Source organism: Rhea pennata, chromosome 1, assembly GCF_028389875.1.
Source record: "Rhea pennata isolate bPtePen1 chromosome 1, bPtePen1.pri, whole genome shotgun sequence".
Lineage (NCBI taxonomy): Eukaryota > Metazoa > Chordata > Aves > Rheiformes > Rheidae > Rhea > Rhea pennata.
In genome coordinates, this window is record NC_084663.1 from 159,249,276 (window position 1) to 159,274,151 (window position 24,876).

At 36.7% G+C, this 24,876-nt stretch overlaps 1 protein-coding gene across 2 annotated transcripts in view; it reads right to left on the reverse strand.

Moving 5' to 3' along the window:
* PCCA (propionyl-CoA carboxylase subunit alpha) overlaps positions 1-24,876 on the reverse strand; it is a 294,626-nt gene that overhangs the window by 114,633 nt on the left and 155,117 nt on the right. For both annotated transcript variants that reach the window (XM_062566813.1, XM_062566814.1), the window contains exon 18: positions 21,254-21,356. In XM_062566813.1, coding sequence (XP_062422797.1) covers positions 21,254-21,356 — 103 coding nt within the window. The remainder of the gene's footprint in view (positions 1-21,253; positions 21,357-24,876) is intronic.

Genomic DNA, 24,876 nt, shown 5'->3' on the forward strand with positions numbered 1-24,876 from the left:
ACCTAAGGTTACTTGATTTAGGTACAAGTTATGTAATATCAAGTAAGCAGTTTCTAAAAATTTTGTTTTGCAGTTTGTCTCAAGGGGAAAAATGGAAATACTAAATATATTAGCTAGACGAGTAGATATGCATTCCTCGTTAGTCACTTCTAGATCCATACCAAGGACAGCCTACACCAAAATTCTCTGAGTATCTTAGCTCAGCTACTATCTCTACCTGCAAAGTTCATACACAATACTGATACTGAAATAACTTGTTCCCAAACTAAGAGTTACCCTTTGCATTAATATAGAGAGACAATTGTCAAAATAATAAATCTGAGGAAGTATTTATGGCTCCCTTGTTACAATGATATTTCTCAGCACCTCATCTTGAGGTTCCTTTATGTCACCAAAATATTTACCCTGGCTGATAGGAAATGCTACAGACGCTGGAGTTCCTGAAGAAGAGGAACTGAGGAATTTCCTGGATAGGTAGTAGGCAACTAGCCAAGAGATGTTTTCACTGGACTTCCTGGTATCAGAGCACCGATAAGAATAAACGTAGTGGGGTTTTGGCCCAGACTGGCTAAATTCTACATCATATTCCATGGCAATAACCAACAGGATTTAGCAGTTTACAACTTCATATTTCTTGTGTAAAGGTAAAACCTCAACTCAGACACAGCTTAGCAGATCTGCTTCACTGGTGGCATGAGATTCCTTATAACCCTGCTGGCATGGCCCTGCTTCATATTGCATTTGACTGGAAGTGACCTCATGAATCTGGCTGCTGGCCATCAAAGGAAAGACAGTCTTGTTCTCCAGCAGGGATTATTTTTGTTCAGTCCTGTCTTGCTGAGCTTTGTCAAGTGTATCTGCAAACAGGATGCATGCATCTTGAAAGGCACGACTATGATCACTGCTTTGCCTGCGTTTCAAAGTGCCACAGAGTCATATAATTCCTCCTTCTGCAACACTGGTGGTCAGGAGGGCAAGGTCCAGATCTGAATTTAATACCAAAGTATGCAGCAAGTTGTACTTCTCTCTTGGAATTGCTGTATTCTTTTGCACAAGGACATTTTTCAGCTTTGCTAATCAACTGTCTGTGGCTTTGTAACTGTAACCTACAGTTATATTGACTAAGATAGATATATAAATTAATTCATGAGAATACTACTTTTTAAAATCAGCTTCCTTTCAAGCAAATGATTCTGTAGCACTAGTCTCCATTCTAATAGGATAAAAAGCTTCTTCATAGTGGTAAAGATCACAAAGTACAATCTGGGGAAAACTTCTTGGATCTGGAAAGGAAGTTTATCAAATCTGTGAACTGTTTTAGAAGTGGTCTATCAGGATAAGAAAGGCTTTTCTTTTTTCTTTTCTTTTCTTTTTTTTTTTTTTTTTTTTTTTAATGCCTGAGAAGTCTGAGTGCATGGGAAATAATCTCTTTGTTCTTGGGCAAAGTTGCTTCCTTTAGCTGAAAATGCTTCTAACTCCTCCAAAGAGGAGACATCTGGACTTCTGAATATAATTTCCACTAGCTGATGGAAAATATCCAAATTTCTGGATAGTTCCATAAATTTATAACTTTCAAGATTCTACCTACTGGGCTGAAATATGACATTTTTATTTAGAGAAAAAAATATTAAAGAAAAAATATGCAATTTTTACCATCATAAAAGTTGTAAACCATTTCAGGTTGGCATTTCAGGCTGAAGAGTTCCTCAGCTTTCCCTCCTACTACAGATTCAAAATCTGCATACTGTCTCTTTTGTAGGGTTTCACATACATCATTACATACATACATACATACATCACACACATACATTCACATCTTTTGGTAAATAAAGTCTCATCACAGAAATTACTTTATGTATGGAGATCACTGGCTACAAGAAGAAACAAAAAGTTTAGCAGCAAGATGAGTACTTGGTGAACATGAAGAAGGGCCACAGAGAGCTACACACTGTTCTCCCTTGCCAAGAGTATCACACACAAGGAAAGAGCAAAGGGAAGGCAAAAGATTGCGCAGGCAGGACAGAGGGTGGAGAAGGGCATCCTGGATTCCTTCAATACAGAAATGGGTAGTTCTGAACTGCCTTTTACAGGGAAGTTTCATGAGCATAGCGGCAATAAGAGTACAGTGACAGTCAGGCTCTAAGTCATAAAGGCTCTACTGTAAAGTATTTCAGTTATAAAAATATTTCAATGGTATGACAAGCAAAAGAAGAGTGCCTCATTTTTTTTTAAATCTCTGTCACTATTTGTTAACTACATATGATGTCAATTTATTACAATGTCATAATTTATTTCATACATAGCAGTGTCTTATGTCCCCTTTACCCCCAGCTTTCAGGAGAGAAAGAGAGAGATACTTTATAATAATGCAGCAATTTTAGTTCTTGCTTTCTTTGCAAGTTTTCAGTGAGGGAAGCAGACAACAGCTAAAAGTTTTAGATCGACGCACACTATGCTCACAGAAAGCAGACACTAGTTAAACTATTATCTATTCTAGTCAAAAACAAGTAACGAAAGAAAACAGACATTCACAAAAGCAAGGCAAGTAATAGCTCTGCCCCAGCCTATCCGGTTCTGATTGTCACTAACCAATCAGATAGACGGAACTCAATAAAACTACAATTTTCTGTAGTTTGTGGCAAATAAACTCCTCTCTCTCGATTACTGTTGATGATGTAATGAGCTATGGTAAATGTTATCAGCTCCTAAAGGGTCATGAAATTGAGTATAGATTTCTTCACTTCCAATTCAAAATGTGAGTTCTAATGCTGGGGGGGGGGGGGGGGGGGGAGACTTACAAATTCTCTTACCTTTGATATTTTTTGCTGCATAATACTTTACCTAAATACAGAGAAATCCCAAACTATCATAACATTCTCCAGTTATGAAAGATTGTAAGCATTTGAAAACCACATTCTAAGACACTCCGTAAAGCTGTTTCTCAATTGTGCAATTACCTATTCAGCAGTTAAATAAAAGTGAAATATTGACTTAAAACAATGTTAATGGTCAAAGAATCATTAAGAAATCCTTCATCATAACTTTCACAGCAGGTGGCCTGTAAAATGATCAAGAATAATGTGCTGGATTCTGTAGCCACCAAGGTCAGTTTCTGCATACAAATCTTTGGAGGGGGAGAAAAAAAGACCTTCAGAAAGTGGGCCATTCATCTGAACCAAGTTCAGAGAATTTCCAGCACTGTGAAAAGATATGTTATGCAAGCACATAGATGTGTTCAGTGGGGGTAGACTGAACCAGCTACATGGAGACTACAAAGGAGCCCTCCCATGGCTCATGAATAAGTCGAGGAAATGATCAGAAAAAAATGTAGAGATGTTTAGACAGATGGCCCACTTAAAATGCCTGGGACAGGGCATAAGCAATTTTAATGAAACTTTAGATCTACCATATAAATTGTTTCTTATTTGCTCCCTGCTCCCCCTAAAAAAAAAAAAAAAAAAAAAAAAAAAAGAAAGAGGGGCAAGTAGAAATTTAACAACTCAAATGAGAGTCTATCTTATGTAAAAAAAAGGAAAAGGGGAAGTAAATCTCACCCTTTTGAGTATTATTGGTTTAATAAGTTCATATATAAAAAAAAATATCCTTCAAAGAACCTTCAGCTATCAGATGAATATAAAAGCAGGGAATGGATAGATTAAAAGAATTCTAAACAGAAGTGTACTGCCAAACAAAACACAACTCTAAGCTCACTATCTGAGTACTTTCAACACTTTCCAACATAAAAGTTCATCGCTGCACAGAAAAGATAAAAGCAGCACTTTCACAAGATTATTTTAAGAACTAAAAATTATGTGAAAGGAACCTAAGAATCTGGGAGTATTTTATTCAGCAATTTGAAATATTTTCTACATGCATTCACACATATTTTCTACATGTATTCAGATTGCTTCATCTATACATATCATACATGCTCTTTTCCTTCTTTCCTTCATATGTGCATATGTATACATATATTCCTTTCACCAAGAGTATGAATATATACCATCATTATAGTAAATTATAGTTCTACAGGTTATACAAAAATAAAAACCTCTACTAGCTTGTGTGCCAGCGGACCAGACATGGGCTAAAAGAATTACTTAATGGTTCTGTCAATATTATTTTTATATTAAAATTGCTTACATATTAATTCAGATCAAAAACAAATACATGTATTTACAGCCACATACCAAATCTGAATAGTGACCACTGGAATAAACAAAATAGCATGGAAGGTAAACTAGATAATAGAAAGCACTACCTAAAAGATGCTACTGAGTGAACCGTGCTTTCATTCAAAACACTGTACATCTGGATACTTCCTTTTCCTGTAATAGCAGCCTTTTGAGGGATTTGCTTTGACATAAGGGCCTGCAATCCAATAGCCAATGAAAAACTCCAGAGCCTTTAATGACCTCTAGATCAAGCCTAACTGATGAAATAGGTAAAGCTAGTTCCTATAAAATATTAAAGTGCTTAAAGCAAACTTATGCTGAATTTAGCTATCGCAACCTAAATCTGTGGTCCAACCTGTCTCCCCTTTATTTAGCTAACAAGAAACCCTGCAGACAACCTGAGCTCATCCTGGCTAATCCTCTTCCACTCTGAAGCTCACTTCTGTGACCAAGCAGCATTCTGTTCCCATGCACAGTCACCTCAATCTCACTGCTCTGCAACTATCTTGCTGCTCAGTTTGGCATGGCTCCAGGAATTAAGGAGACCTTTAGCAAAGTTGTCTATGTGGCTTTAGGGAGAAGGTTCATATTCGAAGCACGCAAGCAAACATCAACAATTTTGAGCCTCTTGAAAAATCTCTTATGGTCCTCTTCATTGTTAAAGCTGCCAAGAAGAAGAGATTGGGTTTTTGCTATTGCCCATCTTGTTATAACAAATTGGTGGCTGCAGCACATGCAGCCAGAGAATGAAAGATCTGGGTTATTGGTCCCCTTCAACCTGTGAGGGTTTGGGCCTACCTCTCCTATCTCTCAGGAGAAAGGGCCTGTGCCCAGAGGCAGACATTAAGGGACTCATCATCCTGCCTGCTGATGGTAGGGAAGAATGAGATTTACAGAGGCACAGAGAACACAGCTTTGTAGCCTGATGATACATCCTATGGGAGGAAGAGTTCTAGTATCTGGTCCAACTCCAGAAAATTTTTATGTACTCTACACTTAACTCACTAGGTAAAACACAAAGCAATTCTGGGAGCTGAAAGCAGAACCCAAGACCATCCCATTCCAGAGGAGGGTCAGACTGCCCATTCCTCCAGCAGATGCTAGCATACCTTAAAAATTACAAACAAATAAATGGAAAACTGATACTGAAGTTCATTCCCTCCTATGACGTGTCAAGGCTTACTTCAGCATTGATTTTTCTTGGAAAAAGATAAATACTGCAAGCATTAATGCTAGATAAGAGATGTTGCTCTTTATCTCATTGCAAGCATTTCTGAGATGGGAAGCAAGGGAGCTTCAAATCGTAAGTTTGCAAGTATAGAGAAAAGATATTTATTTTCCATATAATTTACAAGTCTGCTCTTTCAAACTCTTTCCTGAATCAGCAAAACTGTTTATCAAAGTAAGAACTACCTGCATGCAGGTGTTTTTAACCAGCATCAACTTATGCTGATAATTGTTTTAGAGAAAAGAAAAATCTGTTGGTCATCAAACAGGGGTTCAGGCTATTCCTCCTCCATTGAAGTCTTTTATTTCACAACTGTGTGCATCTCTAACACTTACTGTTGCACCCTCTATTTTTAGTAATGGTTTAGTTTTGTGCAAGTTTGAAGAAACAATAATGATAATAATTATAACAAACACTCCACAAAAGGGAGAGGACAAATCCTATACAAATTTTGCTCTGTTTTCTTGAACAAGGAAATTTATAAATTTCCTTATGATGCAAATATTTAGGAACAGTTTTACAGTAATTATCCTACCTTCTTTAAATGCTCAAAGAGCTTCAAACACAAATCACAGTGAAGCAGTAGGGAGGGCTGCAGCTCTCTTGTTAACATCATTCAGGAGCAATTACCCCCTCTCATATCATACATGATACGATGGGGTTGGGGTGTAAATGTTGAGCACCCAGCTCCTGCGCTTCCATTCAGACAATGGCTGTGCCCACCAGTAACATTCTGTTCTTCACTTTGCTTTCTGTCTGTTTTTAACATGCATAGGAAACCTGCAATGATCTAAACATAATACAATCTCTCAACTACTAATAAGAAAATGGAGGTGAAATGATGGAGTACATCCTAATAAACTTGCTAACATAGGAGTCATTCCATTTTATATTTACCCATAAAGCAACTTTGCATACTTGGTAAGTTTTTTTCTTTTTTTTTAACCATCTAGGCAACCTCTCTGATTGGTTTGTTCTAATCATCTAATAGTGAAATTTGTCTGATTTTCAGCCTACTAATCTCAAAATAAGTGCCACCAACTGCTGTAAAACTGAATTCAAACCACATCCACAACTTTAATCTGTTGTTCCATTGTTCTGATTTCAAAATTTCAGCTATTATCCTACTTTAAAACTAGAAGTTCTGGAAAGTAACAAAGTAACTGAGACAGTACACAAATTAGTCTTTCAGTTTAGTTCTAGAGTAGCTTTTGAAACAACATCTCCATCTTCACTGACTGCTTTACAGAACAGCCTCAGCACACAGAATGCAGGAAAGAGAAGACTTGCTCCAGAACTGCACAAATAGGTATTCGCTGCCTGGGGCTAAGCTGAAGTCTAGTATACTTAGTGAGAATATCAGCTCCTCAGCACCAAATAGTTCACTCTAGATCCACTCATACTGGTGCACATCCCAAAGATAGCTATATTAAATATTACTGTACTTAAGATCAAAATCTTTTTTACTCCTACAAAAAGATTTTGATCTTAATTTCTGCAATTGCACTCCTTCAAACCCAAAAACTCAGTGTTTAGTTTAGCTCAGTAAATGTGGTATGAAACCATAGTGTAAAAGATGAACAAAAAAGATACTGAAATTCAGGCTCAAAGACCTTTATTTACTCACCCCAGTAAAAGAAGTTACTTTAAGAAGTACTTAGCTTCAGCCAGGTTCTCTCAGTTGAGAGCAATGAGAACATTTGACAGTGCAGTACTTTTGAAAAAAAATCATACTGCCAATTTGAAGGACCAAATATATATATATATATATAATATATACATACACACACACACTGACATTTTGAACTTCCATTTTGAAAAAAATCTTGGCCTGACGTGCCAGTGCTTTATCTACCCTATTATATAATAATACCATCTTGCACATATTACTCCATCTGCAACTACCTGTAATTTACAAGCTTAATCTGGAAAAAAACACATTAAGCTATCTTTTTTATGTTCAGAGATACACATCTGCACCTATGGACTGACTGCCATACCAGCCATTTAAAAGCAGTAACATCTGACTGATACGTAGCATTTCATCAATGTACAGAATATCCTTTACAACAGCAGAAGACCCAATACAATGAAACCTGTCAGCACATGCTTGACTTACTAAATCAAGAACTAGATCAGGAGAGAGAGATATCACTGTCAAGGGAAAGGGAAGTCATCACAACAACACCGTCTCTGAGGAAATTTGGCAACAACACCAGGAGTAGAACATTAGTCTTCTAAAAGGCCCACAGGGAATACAGTATGCAAACTAATGAGAAATGATAAATTATATTACACTAACAAAAAAAGAAATTTGTCTCAAAGTCAAGCCAAAAATACTTTTTATAGAACAACGCCTCCACACTTTTTGAGGTTATTATTAAGGATCATGTATTGAATGCTACCCTTCCTGTGTTTAATAGTTTTATTTAGGTGTCTCATCTAAGAATTGCAATAGTCTGCAAGATTGGCAGAGCTACTTTTGATTTACCAGTCCACTCTGGACTGATCAGTTATTACTGACAGAAATAGGGAATAATTGTCTTTCTGCCACAGTTCACAACCCCTGTATGTGACTTATTCTCTCTGACGCCTGCCACAAATGCAGCATCCTGTAGGTTATTATTTAAAACTAATTTTTTATGCATCTTGGGAAGCATAACACTTGCAGCAGACTTCAGCAGTGTTTCAAAGTATTCTAACAGCTCACCCCATCACACAGAGATTAGCACTGCCTGTATACTTGGTTGCAGCTAAGCCAGAGGAGTGCATCTAAGAGCTTAACTATCTCATGCCAATAAGTTCACTAACACAATTGTAATGATTACACATGGTCTACTATGGTCTCTTCTCTATACAAGGCTTAGTTCAGTAAATACATAGGATACACATTCAGGATGGTATATAACCCCAGAAAAGAATAGTTAAGTTTTCCCTTAGTAGCCATTCTATATACCATAGCATAGGAAATGGAAGCTGGCCTTCAAAAGTGACTAATTTGCAACAACAGACTAGTTTTTAGACACATTCGCTTTTCATGAAGATACTTCTTTACTGCATACACAAGAAGAGTGCTGGGTGGACAACAGCGCAAACATCAACGACACATGTACCACATCACGGACAAATCAGATCAGAGCACCCAGTTAGGAATATCCGGCCAGTTTCAGACAGGCAACATAGTCACTCCCTCTCTCTAATATGTAAAAATTGCAAAGTTTCACAGACTTTAAAGCTTTGTTCTCTGTTTCTTCCACATGAGATTCCTATGCAACAAATTAACAACATTAATTCTGTTTAATTAAAGAGAAGAACAGCAGGAAAAAAAGATAATAGATAATATAAAACGTGCATCTTCAGTAAGTATTAATTCTCCATGCCTAGTCTATTATGGCACATAAAAGAGCTCCAATAACTCACATTACCTTCAACAGATCTTTTACTGCACCTTTACCTGACAGCCAGTGTCCACACCATCGAGCTTTAGCCACCAAGATTCACCGTATTTTCCCTCTACAACGAATGGAAAGAGAAAAGTATCTCTCCAGAGCAAGTCAGAGCTCAAATAGGCTGAACTACCTTTTGGAAACACTTATTTCTATTATATTACTTAGCAAATATGAATTTGGGCCACAGAAATCCAGCCTCAAGTTGTTATTAACAGAATCACATGTATTCAGAAGAAGCCAAACCTCTGCTTTCACTCCATGTATTTCACATTTTTCCCACTAATTTTTCTGCAGGCTAAGCTCAAAGTAGAGAAAACAGACTCTGTGGGAGGTACAGACTCAAAGATTGACAAAAACACTGTCGCACATATGATTAAGATGAATGGTCTTTTGTTTAGATTTCTCTCTCTGGCTTATTTGGAGGGAATAATGATGGATATAGTATAGTAACATTAAAAATGGTCTAATGGGTAGAACAATTGTCCATCTAGTCCAGTACTTTGTGACAAATAGCAGATAACTAAAGAGAGTATAAGGATGCGGCAAGAATCTAGGCACACTTCTACTAAGTACTTGCCCAGAAGTTCCCTCTTCTTCCTTGCCTTTATTTAATACAATTTAGCTCTAAATTTATTCAAAGCAGTTTGGCAATCCACAAATCAAAAAAATATTTTCTTAAATACAAAACACATTTTTCTACATGCTAGCTATCACATATATATACAGATGCATGCATATATGTACATTTCTTTATGCTATATGCAGCACTTTTCCTTAAGCGTGATTTCTTACATACTCAATTATTATATAATTAAAATAATTACACATATTGTTTATAGAGATAATATTGTTCCCTCTTTCTTAGTAAGCTGATATGTAAAACTTTTTTTTTTTTTTGAATGTTCCTGTTACAAAAACAACGACAAGCAAACAAGTATACTCATCAAGAGGATGCTCAAAAAGAACAGCAAACTGTTCCTCCTGACACAGAAAAAAAACAAGATGCATTTTGGACAGGAAACATAAAACAAAATAATTGTATAAAACATGACTTGGTATACACTACATCTAACTGATTTTGATCCAGCGTCTGTAACTATTCCCACTGGAATAGGAATTCCTGGATATTTAGGTAAAAAATTACTAAGTAATCAGTAAAGAAAGAAATGAATAACCAGAGAAGAACCAAAGTGTTTTCAAAATACACATCCAGAAGTAGTGTCTGGCAGATGAGAGAAGATATCTTAGTGAGACACTCAGAAACAATTCTCAACTTCTTCAACTCCAACCTACTTTACGCTCTCCCACTCCTGCTGATGGCAACCATACACAACGACAGGCTTGTTCTCTCTAGAGAACACAAGGAAATTTCCCAAAATCTTCCTGTTCACATCCAACATAATTTCTCTAAAAGACAAACAACTGCAGTCCTTTTCTGTGTGAAAGGAACCACCCCTATCCCTGTAGAGTTGTGTTCCATGCTTGGCACACCACAAACATGACAATTCTTCACCACAACGCAATTCTTAAAAATGGTGGACAGCAAAAGGCCACCAGCTCGCACCATCTCCCTCATCTAGGGACGGTAAGGCTGGGTGCTGCCAGAAGAGGATCTGCTTTATAGCAAGTACGTTTCAGTGCCTGGTAGAAAAATGGGTGGCCTGGAGAAAACCACTGCTGTTTCAAAGTGTATCAGATCACCATTCATGGCAGATAGAGGAGCCTTAAACACATGTACGACAGGACTGTAGTAAAAATAGAAGTTAAAAACCTAGGAGGGATACCAGTCGCAGGTACAGGGAGCACATTCTCCTTCAAATTAAAATTTTAACAAACATTCAAGGATATTTGGAGGGCCTTTAAATTGGAAATCAACAGGTAAATAAACGATGCCCTAGGAAGCAAATCATTATCAGCAATTATTTGCATTATCGCACTGTACCACTCCTAGATCAAGATCAATTTTACTAATGGCTACAGAAAGCTGGAATAAAGACTTGTCATTCTCTTCTCCTTTCTAAGTCAAAGGATGAACATCCTTGGTTTCAAAGGAACCAGGTTCTATGCTGTTCTTTCCTTCCTAGTCTTTCTCAAACTACAGGCTTTCAAGGTGGCCATTATACCAGGGTATGAGAAGTAAAATACACACCATTTAATGTTCAAAAGAAGAAGGTTTCCTCAAATACACGTAGCTGATTGCTGACTTTGAGTTGTGCAAGGTCAGGTAAGAGATCCAAGCTCCAGCTACTGAACAGAGAAACAATTAACAAAATTGCCTCTCAAATACTTCCTCCATAAGAATTAAACAAATACGCATCGTCACAGAGCAAGAAATGGGCATATGATTCTGCTTATGAAAATAAATATAAGGCAATGATGAATGTTTTTTCAGGATTCTCTCTTGGTAACACAAATACCAAAAAATGTCTTATCAAGAAAGTGAAGAAAGAGCTCTTAAGACTTCTGGAGGGAGAGGAGGGAAAGGTGGGACTCTTCCTCCTGAAAAATGTTTCTTCAACATTTTCACTTAAACATACACATTAGAATTATGCAGAAGTGACTTGACTCTCTAAAAGTAAAAAGAAAGAAGTCTTAGTTCAGTCTTACACATTTGCACTTTTAATCTTACCCTTAAAAAAGACTGAATTGAGCATAAGAGCACTGAAGGTCAGATTCCATACTGGTATATCAAATTTCAAGCCAACAGCTCTTTTATTTAAAATACATTAGATAAAAAGGTAATATGCTCTCTGTAAGAGTTCCCTTGAGATCAGAAGAACCAATAAATTAACTGTTACCATATGTTTGGCTCTTTTTTGGCAAAATTCAGTAACAAAACACTGCCAAATCTGTTTTGGCAAGTAATAATATTTGGTAGCTTACAGTACAAATTGGAAAAAAAGGAAAATGGAAAGAAAGCTTGGAAATTAATAGAAGAAACTGCATGTATATCCTAGTATAGTTACCTGTATGCTGTTGAAAGAAAAATTCTAACAAAGCCAGCTCAATGGGTCTGATCTATAATAAGCAGCTGTCTTCTCAAAACAGAGAGCTATATCAAATCCTAACTCTAACACTCCAGATAGTACAGTAATGCAAATATTTCATATTTGTTTTCTCCTAACAATACCAGATATGTTTGATTTCTTTTGCAGAGAGGGGTTTTATAAAATCAGTATCACAAAGTGCTGAAAGAGATATCATTTGTGTTTTCGTTATAATGGGCTTATTTCATTATAAATAGGCAGAGTTCAGGCTTATCTGCTACGCTGTAAGTTCATAGCAGTTTCATTTATGTTAAATATATTTGTTTTCATACCTGTCATACCTGCATCATTGAGAACAGAATTCTTCTAAGTGTTATTATCAATGTAGGATATAGAATTCTGGGCACTTTAAGAATATTACAAACTTAAAAATTCCAGTCAAACAGGTTGGGGGAATGTAGCTGGTCCTATTCATATACCAAGACAAGTAAAACTTGCTCTGTAAGTTTTTTTTTTTAAAAAAAAAAAAAAAAAAAAAAAAAAAAAAAAAAAAAGAAAGAAAAACCACTAAAGTCTCACATACGAAAAATGTCTGTTTTGTTTTATTTTTGTAACCACCTACAGCAGGGTACTTTAAATTCAGTATTATTTTCATTCCCAATAACATGAATACAGCCTGTTTGTCATGATGGTCTGCATGAACAGAAGAAAACAGACAATTAAAATTTCTGTTTTTCTTTAATTACATCATCCTATTAAATTCCAATTTTTACATATATAAATCACTTGCTATACAGCTTACAGTTCCATATACATATCTGTCATGTTATTGCATTAATTATATTAACGCAAATGTAATATCAACAGGAGTACTTACAGGTAAAAGTAATTCTGAAGTGTAGGTCTAGGGATTATAATATAGGCTTCTGAAAGGTTTTTACAGAATAAAAATATTTTTGCCTTTCTATGGATGCTTGGCTTGCTCAGTCATTTGGGATTTTACTAATAATCTTCTCATTACTGTATTTCTGATTTTTTTTTTAAGTAAGGCAATTTCTATGAAGACTTGTCACTGAAATCAGACTTCATTACCCTGCAAAATATATCCACAGTTCAAAGTAGTTAAGAGGGTTAAATAAAATGCAAACATTTAATGCAACATTAAGCATGTGAAATAAAAACTTGATTGCCTAAAGAAAGCATGCTATGCTGTTACCCTGGTGACAGGTTAAAAAAGAACTGTGAGCTGAATGGCTGTATGATATGAAATTAAAATGTTTCACATTGAACAATCCAAAATGAATTGGGAAAGGTTAGAGCAGAGGAGAGAGAAATCAATTCTCCAATGGCAATGGTGAATGGAAGTGAAGTCTGAATAGGATTTGCCAGTGGGGTGCAACAGCTGCCAAATATCCTGCAGCCAAAGAATTACAATAATACTGATGAAGTGTGCAAGAGCTTTTGGAATCATTGCAGGGAACAGAGAAATACTCCTACAATAATGAGGCCATTCTGTGTCCCATCCCACTTTTGCAGTTGAATCAAAGGAAAAAGAAACGGTTGAAAACTGTAATACTTGATAACAAAGGTATAAATGAATTATCTATCCCTTCAATCAATACCTTATATTTAACCACAGCCTTTGTGAACCATGAATGAAGGAAGCACATTAAAGAATGGACAAATCAAGACACATACATGTGAAAGTATGCAGACAATACTGTAAGAGAGACTTTCTTCCCATATTATTTTTCAGTAACATTTCTACCGCAACAGCATCTAAAATAAGCTAAATACTACACAAACAGCAGGATGCAGCCAATGCCCCAAGAAGCTTAGAAAGGTATGATCCTGATGTTTATGCTCATCATTTTTATGTTAATAAACCTAAAAAAAACACATTTATACAACTTCTCTATGTGAATTATTCTCTTATTCTATGTGAATATAGTTTTACATGTGTTTACTGAGTTTAAGAGTCTTCTCAAAGTCAACAAAACTTTACCCCTTCCAAAAAAACCTCCAGTCCAACACAATTTCATTTCCATCCTTCAAAACTCCAAATAAACTATACAGATGGAGAGCAAAAAAATATGCTGAAAATACCTCTAAAGTGACTGAGAAGCAAGAGGCAATTAGCACACATCTTTCAGCTCTACAGCTTCACGTATACACTTTACGCACAGAAAAATATTAAAGAAGTAGCTGAGTCGTGAGCCTGCATGACAAGAATTGTTAGGCTCAAAAGGGATCAAAGTAAAGGAAAAAGAAAACTTGTGGAAAAGAACAGAGGAGTTCAGGAAAAGAATGTCATGGAAAGCATGGACGAAAAAAGGGCCAGATTCAGAACTAAAAATGGTTAGGAATATGGCAGTACAACACAAAACATTCACTTTTGTATACTGGGCAAATTCAAGCTTCAGATTAAGTTAATGGTAGCTGCAGAAGCTAGGAAGCTTCTGCAACTGCTGTTGTTTTCCCAGCAAGTACGACAGAAAATAAAATACAATGAACACATGGACTTAGCTAGGACCATTTAGTTTGGTGAAGAGCTTTCATACCAGCCATCACCACAGCAAGCTGTGTGCCTACTGTTTTGGGGCAGTCCAAAAGATGTTCAGTGAATGTTCAGTGAATGTTCAGAGAAGTTCAAACTTTTCATAATGCTAACTTTACATAATTCTAAAGAATGAGCAAGTGCATATTCCTGCACGCCCAGACCACCTTTTTCCCCTACAAATGACTTAGGGATGATAGGTTACGAAAAATTCCCCAAACAGACCACGTGGTTTCTGGAATGTATGTTTATGAATCACATGGAATGATGGCTTTACTTTCAAGTTAGTATACAACTACCTTACACCACTTTATCAATTGATTGGATTAAATTAATGGAATCAAAGAAAAAAATATGATACATACTTTCTGTAATAACTGTCATAAGCACTACCTTGAGATCTTCCATTTCAACTTCTAAATTTTATATAAAAGCTTACTTCCAGTGGCTAAAAAGAACCTGTTTCGTATATTTGCACCTAATTGCTTGTCCCTAGCACATATAATCCTCTTTCTATAATAATCAGCTGAACAATGTAGAAGGGTAAATCATGCCAGATTTTAAAGACAGCTAGAATATTATATAGGGCAGCTGTTTTAGCAATGATTAGGGAAGATTACAATTTTTTTTTTTTTTTAATATTATTAGGAGAGTTCAAAAGAACAATGCAAATAACACCTAAAGAGACAAGAGAAGGATGTCACAATCAGAAGACCCCATTTAAACAAACATATAACAAACAAAGAACAGATTCTTTGTATTTCGCTAGTCTGCAGGGAAAATAAAAATACAGAGTGAAATACAGAACGGTCTGAAGTTGTAATGGTTACATAAATATACCAGGGTTTTCAAAGGCATCATAATAAATCATGAAAAGAATGCTTGACTTGTTGGCCAGGGGACCAGAACAGTAAGGATGAGACAGTGTTATTTTCATGAGCTAAGGATGACTGCATAACTCCAAAGCAAGGGAATGAATAAAAGCCACAAGTGGGCTGGACTTAGTCATTCCTACCAAATGAGAACAAAGTGTTTTATTCTTTATATCACACTAGAGGGTATCTGTAGGGTAATGTGAAGTATAAATATTTAGCTGTACTTACAATAACTGCTCACGTTATTACTACAGTTCTAGGGGAAAAAAACATTACGTAACACAATTGATACAATTCAGAGGTGCCCACAACTGTGCTGAAAATAAGAACACTCTCTTTTTCCCAGTGGCCAGTTTGGATGACTCAAGTAAATTTTCCCAACATCATATTCCTCATTTTTAAAATTAATGTAATGTAAAACTAGAGTAACGTAACCTTATTTTGTGCTGCTCCAGCAGTGCTAGAGAACCAGAAAACACTCCTATCGGACAGCTGACCATTCTTTCATATGGGGAAACCTGGCAGAGAGGCTGGCTCCTTCCCAGACTCCAGCAGGACAGGTGTAGTCTATGTGACAGCAAGCATGCCTTAAAGGTACTGGGTTCCAGTGCACTCCGAACAGTGCACTAGCTGCCCTAATCATGCATAGGCAAGGCAAAGCAGGTGGCTGAACCATCATTAGGTACAGCTGAGCATTTACACCAAAAGATCTGTACCACACCAACCACAATAGGTCATGTACTATTGTACTACAAGAATTCATGAAAGAAAAAGCTAAACAGATCCCCTTCTATTTTTGCAGTTCACCAGTCATGCTATATCCAGTACACTAGATTTTTAGAATTTTTAAACCTACAAAAATTCAGCCCAACTATTTCAGAAACTTAGTAAGAATCAATTATTTGATGCTTCTCGACCAAAAGCCGAATCAGTTGTTTCAGATTAAAACAGAAACATTGCTTGGATTTTACCTATAACTTCTCACTGTGAAAGATACTTAATGTGCTATGAAAGCATTCTTTTACATTTGGAAGAACACCACTCACTTTAGGTCTCAAAATACTTTATGAATATTGATAAGGAATTTACAAGATCTGAATAACATAGTAAACTAATTAAGATCATTTTGTCTTTTGGTAAACTGAGGCCCAATCCAAGTGTACAACTTCCCTAAGGTCCTACAAGAATAATTAGGAATTTAACGCAGACCCTCCAATCCCAGTCTTCTATATTAAATATGTGAGCAAGAAAAACATTTAGTTATTTGCTAGCAAATAAACATTTTCCAACGTGTTACCATCTTTTTGCATGTAGTAGCAGGTAATATGGGCATGCAGCCTCACTGTTTTTTTCCAAGTCATAAATGATGAAAGGTAAAGCCCATACAAAAATTAGGAAAATACACACAGCAGCCAATACAAGCAACACATAGGAAGTGCTGTAGGCAATTGGGTTTAGAAGTATAAACATCACATTAGTAGACCCATGAGATAGCATGCTGTAGCCACACCTGGAGAGTCACTCTCCTATTCCCCTCCCAACCTACAAATGAAAACAAGCCTGAAGCCAAAATGTGAAGATTCAACCGTACGACATCACTTTTGCTCTCAAAGGCTAACTACATCAAACAGACATAAAGTAAGCTGGATTCACTTCAGCCAAAACGTTTCCACTTGAAACAAGACTGAATCTGTCTAGAAGACCTTAGGTTTTTACTAGATGCTGTAAATCTGTTCAGCAGCTGTGGGTGGCACCAGTTTCACAATGAACCAGACTACGGAATTTGTAGGAAAAGTCCTAGATAAAATAACTGAAAGCTGAACAATAAAACAATCATTCATAGCTGCTTCCTCTAGGAAACATATGCCCCTATTATCTGAATATCACAGTGAAATATTCACATTACTATCTGGCTCACATAACACCAAGCATTTTCATTCGCTAATTATCTGCAAAAATGACAGCAATCCTTTTCCCAAGAAAACTGGTTCAATAACAACCAATTAAATTCAGAAACAAAGTCACAGAAAATGTTCTAATATTGGACTGTATAACAAAGGTAAATGTCTACATCTCTGTATCTGTCAGCATGCAGAAGTCTCTAGCAGCTGTTCTATCCAGCAGTTGGTAAATTTACTCCATAGTAATGCAAGCAGTGGAAAAGTAATGCAGGCAGTGGAAACTCACCTGTGAGTGCTCCACCCAAATTATAATACCATTTACTGCAACACAGGAGAGGCAGACTCTGTGGTGGTCAGTTTGTGGCCAGGATTAACCTGAATGCTACGCAAACTTTGCTGCAACAAAGCAGCCCGCTAAAGGGATCGCATCTAATTGAAACTAGGTGAAGTTGGGAGTTTAATATTAATGAGGCTATAGCTTACTGATCATAGTTTCTAGTAAGAACATTGCAGCTGACGATTCAATCACCCAAGGGATCACAAAATACAAAATACCTATTTTCCAGTCACAAATCTACAGATTTCATTGAATGTGCAGAACTCCCTCACGATACTACTATTGTCACACAACCAAGGCTGATCTGAGGAACAGAGTTAAGGCTTACCTCTGCACCTCCCCTCTGAGCCATCCTCTGTGCTCATCCCTACCCCCTTGCTATACATTCCCACTCTTTTCACTCTTCCAGAATAACTTCATATATCACCAGTCCTTAACCTGGACTAACGAGACTGATCTAGAGTAAGCCTATTATTCAAAAGTTCCTCGGCTAATCGAGGTTATTTGGGGAGAAAAAGTGCAGAAAACAACTGCACCTGAAATCACATGTGGGGAAAGAGGAGGGAAGAGGCCAAGCAGAGGAGCAGGTTTGGACAATAATTCCTTAATCTGGCTCAGCTGCATTTCATCTGACTACAGCCTCAGTACCCTGATACTAAGATGGAGCTTCTGTGAAGACTTCAAGTGCAGTTCTATCTATCTCGCTAGAATAACAATCCTGAGCTTGGGCTGAATAAATCATGGGAAAAAGGAGAACTTGAAATACCCTGCAGTTGTGAAAGCCATGCATATTATATATATGGCTCCCAAAAGGGAAAAAAAAACAAACCAAAGACAAGCGTATAACTCAAGTTCAGCAGAAAACTCTGTCTGTCTGGCAGCTGTGCCAAATTTAGAAGAAATAATACATGATTTCAAAATATTACTTTTCAATGCAATTCCTCACACAAAAATTCTTTATGATTGCTTTCAATGCATGTGGGGGAAAAAAAATGCTGTCAACATAAATAGTGCCAGAAAACTGAAATTTAAATAGGATCATCAACATGTCAATGCAGCTTTCCAGACTACTAGGAGAAATCTATGGATCAACTTCAGAATGTGCAGTCTGTCTAATCTGTTTACATCCTCCAACACGGATGCAAATTCACACAGACTCCAAACATCCAGTCCTCCCACACAGACCTGCATCCAAGATTACAACTGATTTTTTTTTGGTTTGCTGCCAGTAGCCCAAGATGCTACTGTGCACTTTCTATTTTCTATAATTTTTCAAACAGATTGTAATCTTACTAATAAACATGTGCTCTCTACAGCCACTTTCCTGTTCCCCAAGTCAATGTCCCATGACATAGAATGCCTGCGAAAAGAGTCAGATGTAATTTGGATAAATTAAGGACATGCTGCAAGGAATTCCTGACAGGGCTGCAGTAACTTGTGTACTCCATGGTCTTTAGTCCCCTCTAGATGGAGTCCACCAGCTGCTCTAAGGAGTGGAATACTATCCAGGACTCTGATCAATCCTTTGACTGTACTCTGCTTTTGTTTCTTTGACTTTTCCTCTGGAGGAGCTTCATGATTTTGGGGAGGGAGGGATTGTTATCAGGTTTTTCTTCAGAAGATACTTATCAATAAACCTTTCTGCTTTACCTTGTCCTTACTTGGCCTCAGACATCAGCAGAACAAACAGACCTCACAATATATGTGGATTGAAACAACAATCTATTCACTAAGAGTAAATACTCAGCTCTCAGCCACTACTGGCTTCACTCTGTGAAAATTATAAGGCTAAGCTTCTGAAAGATTCATTCCAAATCTGTATATGTCAGGAGAGACAGAAAAGACCATCCTTTGAACCCTGAGCTAAACATAAGTACACCTCAACATGACCAAAGAAAATGACCTTCCTTGTACTGAGAAGATTTACTAGCTCCACTTTTTAAGATCTGGAAAATCAGATCTTAATTAAGTCTTACCAAGCACACACTTCATGTTCTCAGGCTCTGCCACCCTCTCTGCTCATGCTGGACATCTGAGCAATTTAGAACTCCAAAAATACGTCAGTATTTTTCAAAACAGACATGTATTTGTTGCTCTAATGCTGTATAAAGAAAGGGAAGAATGACAACGCCTGATAGCTTAATGCAATATTTTGTTGACATATTTGACATTTGGGTTTAAATAGTTGTATGTCTCTTCTATTAAGATACAGAGACATCTAATAGTAAAAGAAAATATTTGTATTGGAAAATATGAAAAGATTCTTCAACAATTGGACTCCTTTCTTTTCTTCTTTGCAAGAACGTTTTACAGGCCAATCAATTCCTAAATCATAGCAAGGAACAAAAAAGACTTTGAGAACCACTATCCAAATCAACAATACCTACATCCTTACAGTAAGTAGAAAGTACTCCACTACTTCTCTGTAGCAGTACCAGACTACTTAAGTTCCTATGGCAGCCAGTAAAAACTACAAAGCTCCTCTTCATTTTCCCTCATTCATCTTTTAGCCAGGTAATAGTGGCCTTATACTGTCTGTTCTTCCCCTTATGCCATTTCCTATGAAGGATATAACTTCTGGAAGGAAATAAAAAGGCGCTTTACACCCAATAGGTGCATAAGGCAAACAATGATCTAGCCCTACATATGCTATATATTATAAAGCTGTTATGCTTGCTCTAAGTGCCTTTTTTTTCTTCTCCACACCATATGGTACTATTTATCTTTGTGGGTACAAACAAAAATAAAGACTTCTTGAAACCACATTTGATTTATTCTTGACCACTGTAAAATAGTAATAAAATATACTGTCAAACCACTACCATTGAATTTGAATAATGTATATTCTGCATTCTGACTTCTCTCGCTCACACACACACATCCCTATATTAAAGAATTTAGGGCAAGAAAGGAAGAGTCATGTTAAAGTCACGTTGCAACTGTTACCAAAAAGCCGCTAACCAGAAAAGTTCAAAAATTATATTGTCCTAAACTGAATAATAGTCTCAAAGCACTGACAAAGGCTTCAATCTAAGATGATGGGCTAGAGGATGACAAAGCTAGGAGCATCTTAGAGGAAAAAAGGATAGTGTTCCAAAAAGCTGAAGTGGTGTCTTATTCTTTGGACACAAGTTGCTGCAACATAAAGCCAATTAACAGTATTAACAACAGTTATTAGCACCAACTATCCAAAGGAACAGGGGGAAGGATGGAAGGAGACAAGAGATATAGTTCCTATTACACTAGAAAACATACTTAAAGCAAGGTGCTGACTCTTTGAGTGCTTATAAATCAGAAACTGTTTTCAGAATTGGATCACAAACTATTAGGTTCTTCATCAAGGAAGCAAATTACTCATGAATCCACAATACTTTAAAGCTCTGTAGCTGAATACTCATGCTATCGTAAAGTGCTTAGATCACTTCAAATGGGCACATGGGAAATTTGTGATGCTCAATTTATGGTTAGTTACTAATGTAGCAACATTTCACATTAATGAAACTCCTGATGTGCATTAATTACTATACTGGCTTGTAACATTTTTGTGCCTATTAGTTTGTTAATATGTAGAATAAAAATAATCATGAATAACTTACATGAGAAGGGAAATGCAAGCCACAGCTCATTTGAATTTAGAATAAACAGACTATATTAAACCATGCAGTTTCTCAGAGTCTCTTGCGCATGAGAAGATGCTATTAAAAAGATGCATCAGCACATCTGAGTTCCTAGAAATGAACTTACCTTGGAGTCCCTAGAAATCGCTGTGATCTCAGCTGTTCAGCCACATACAAAGAAGCTGCTGTTGCCAGTAGTTCCCTTCTCTCAAGATCTGTCAACTTGTGTCCTAGTTTTCAGAAAGCAGTTTAAAAAAATATATTAGATACCACAGACCACATTGCTTACACAGATACAAATAGTAACCACCAGTGACAACACTGTTTAGTCCTTATAGATGAAACCTACATTTTCCCCCTAGATTATGATGAGGCTTAGCATAGCAGACACTTGGAGTTTCAGAGTTTAAATTGCATGTTTTCATACAGATCAGCCCTACTGTTAACACTAGTATCTCTGTTAAAAACAATTTGACAAGTGAAAGAAAAAAAATTAAATGATGCCACAGCATCTTGTTTTCGTTACTGAAATGTCACTGGTTGACATATTGTGCCTCATGCTGGTAAGGAATCCATCTGTACATTAGAACTTACTCAAAATATATGGCATTCTTTCTCAGTACTTTACCTTGCAAGGCTATAGATCGTCCAAGCAAAAGGGATAATACAACAATATAAACCATAGAAATATATAGGGATGAAATGACTTGCCAGCCTCAAGTCACTCAGTGTCATTCGTATCTAACGAGTCCAAATCATACTTGGCACTTTCTAAGCAGAAAAACTGCATGAACATCATGGTTAAAGTAGCTTACAATTTAAAGACTGGCAAACTAATAAAGGTTTTGCCAAAAAAGCACAAACTAGGCTGACCGAGGTAGGTTCTTTTTTTCCTAGCCATGTCTTGCTTCAGATAGTCAAAATGAATTAGAAATCCAGTAGTCCACTTGGCAGACTAAAAGACAGAGGACAGTGACAGAACTTTGGTCTCCAGTCTTTTAGGTCAGAAACTCAGCAACAAAGATTGGGTATAAGAAGCTAGCAAATCGGTGGACAAGACTGGTGTCACCACAGAAGTAGGAGGGTCAAAACTAACGTTACAGGGAGCAAACGGGCAAGTAAATTAGTCAATTGTAAGGCAGTGATTGGAAGTTAAAGTTGATGTAGAAGAGGACAAGAAATGCAAGGATGAACTGTCACAGAGAAAATAAGAGGCAAACACTAACCATAGGAGAGACATTATGCACTGATGAAAGTAGAGGAAGTAGAACATACGACGGGTGTTTCAAAAGCCTGAAAGGAGGATAGTGTAATAATTTAAGTAAAAAAGGATGAAGGTAAGGAATGAAAGACTTAGCTCAATTTTGTTACACACACAGCTCTCAAAAGTGCTTTATGCAGCTGCTGTCTGCATCAGCAGACCTTCATGCGCATGTTTCATAAAAAATGCCATCTACAGGAAGTACAGACTTCATATAAAGGGATAAGAGAAGAAGCCAAGAAGGTTCAGAAAGCTGCACATTGCTGAGCAGCTGTGCCCAGTGATGCACACTGGCTTCCAGTTATACAGTAAAGAAGCTGTTACATGGTTCTCTTCTACATCCTCACTCTCCCATAGTCTCAGCACTGCTGCATGCAAAGGTAACTTCCCTGGCTGCTGATCATTAATGAGTAATAACTTCTTCATTGGCATAAAATAAGACTAATACAATCCTCAGAAAAAAACAGAATAGAGACCTCTTAAACAATCAGAGTAGGCTTTACAGTGAAAGAGCACAATTTCAAAACAGAATGCTTTTTGCACAGGTTTCAATTTTAGAAATGCATTTAGGATTGTATTCTAATAATTTGACCAAGTACATCAAATATGGATAGATAAATATATCGCTTAGAGTCCACCTCAGCAATGCAATCCTGATGATGGAAACACCCTCATCACAGTTCCAGCTAACAGTACAAAGGAGCTGTCACAGGCCAAAAAATGTAAATTTGAAGATAACAAAAGCCAACAAATCTGCATCAATTTATTTTTAATTTAGTCCATATTAACATATGTTGGCTAAAAACTACTGCAGCTTCCTTTGTTCAATGTTTATTATTTCTTTTTCTGCCTTGAAATGGAAACTGTTTTCACTTTAACAAACATGCAGAAATACAACTTCTGAAAGGCTAAGGAACTAGCCTTAAAAAACAAACTTGATCTTTCTTTTGCCAGTTACAGAAAAACTAATTGCAAAGTGAAAGACAAGAATTCTTAACTTCAGTTCTGTTTAGACATACAAGAGCATTGTATAATTATATAATGCAATGAGCATTAATTCTCTGGCTCTGAAGTATTCCTTTTTTCTAGTTGTTTACACTCAGTTAAGTAGTTCTAGTACCTTTTTCCACAAGGCAGTATCTAAAATTGATAGTTCATTTACATGTCTCAGCCCAAGAGTTCAGCTAAAGGTAAATCAAGAAAGGTATCTTAAAACCTGTCCTTTTCAGTCACTCTAAAAGCCATGACACATCTGTGGGACCAAAACTGCATTTTGGCAGGTGAGAACTTGCTCCCACAAGGACTGGTAGTGTCAACGGATATTCAAGAACAAGGAACAACTAGAAAGATCACAATTTGAAGGTTTTATTCCATGACCTTCATCTTGGATGAAATCAGTAACTGCTTTTGCACTTGCTGTGCTGCAAGAACTATTTTCTCTGTCTATCTTCAAATCAAACTCCAAACAGTGTACAAAGGTCAATAATTTGAAACAGGTTAACAACGAAGAATTATATTCACCTCCTCCTTATCAAAGACATGAACAAATATTTAACTACTTTCTATTTTTTGCTATTTGCATTAGTTGTTGGAAAGATTTGGCAAACAGAAAACCGATCGCAACTCTGGTGTCCAATGTGAGCAACTTCTATTTATTTTCCTAAGTCTAGGAGACAGCATAAAGTGTTAATAAGAGCGTGCAAAAAATAGGTTTTGGTCTTAAGCTCTTTGGCAATGAATATGCAATCATACCACTGAACGTTCTTAGCATAGCTTTGGAGACATACATCAGAAGTTTGATTAAAAGCTTCCCCAGTTTGGCAGTTTACATTTATTACACAAGAAAGATTGTTGTCAATACTGTCTTAGTTTTTTGAAGTCCATTCCCACCCCCCTTGCCTTCTGCTCTTGCTCTTCTATTCTCAGTAGGCTTTTAAATATTTTTAAAATTTCAATTACATTACTAAATTGGGAACTACACAAATGCCCTAGATAACGATACCTTTGTTTCACATCAAGTGAAACACCTCTCGGGATTTCAACTGGATATCTTGAGGTACATTGTAATATTCATTGTAATAATAACACAGCCTTTGGTGTTCACCACGTAAAAGAGAGCTCTGAAAAGCAACAAAGCTACCTCTGAGGTATTTTTCCAGGTGCTGCCTTGATAGGAAGTGAAATGAGTAAACAGCAAAGGTTCCCCAGATTCTAAAGTGAGAAGTTCTATCATTGCCCTTTCCTACCCTCACTGTTACATATTGCAGACTCCTAGACTGCATGGAAATTTTATCTCCACCACAAAATGCATATCAGCTCCCAAATATCTTTACCAAAACTAGGATATACTTTTGCATTCTTAGTATAATTGCTGAGTTGAATTATATAATGTGAACAGGAAACAGGATTAATGGCTCTAAAATTAAGTCACAGAAAAAGTAGTGGAACTGTTGCTCACATTATTTAAGGCTAGACTGTACACATCTGTG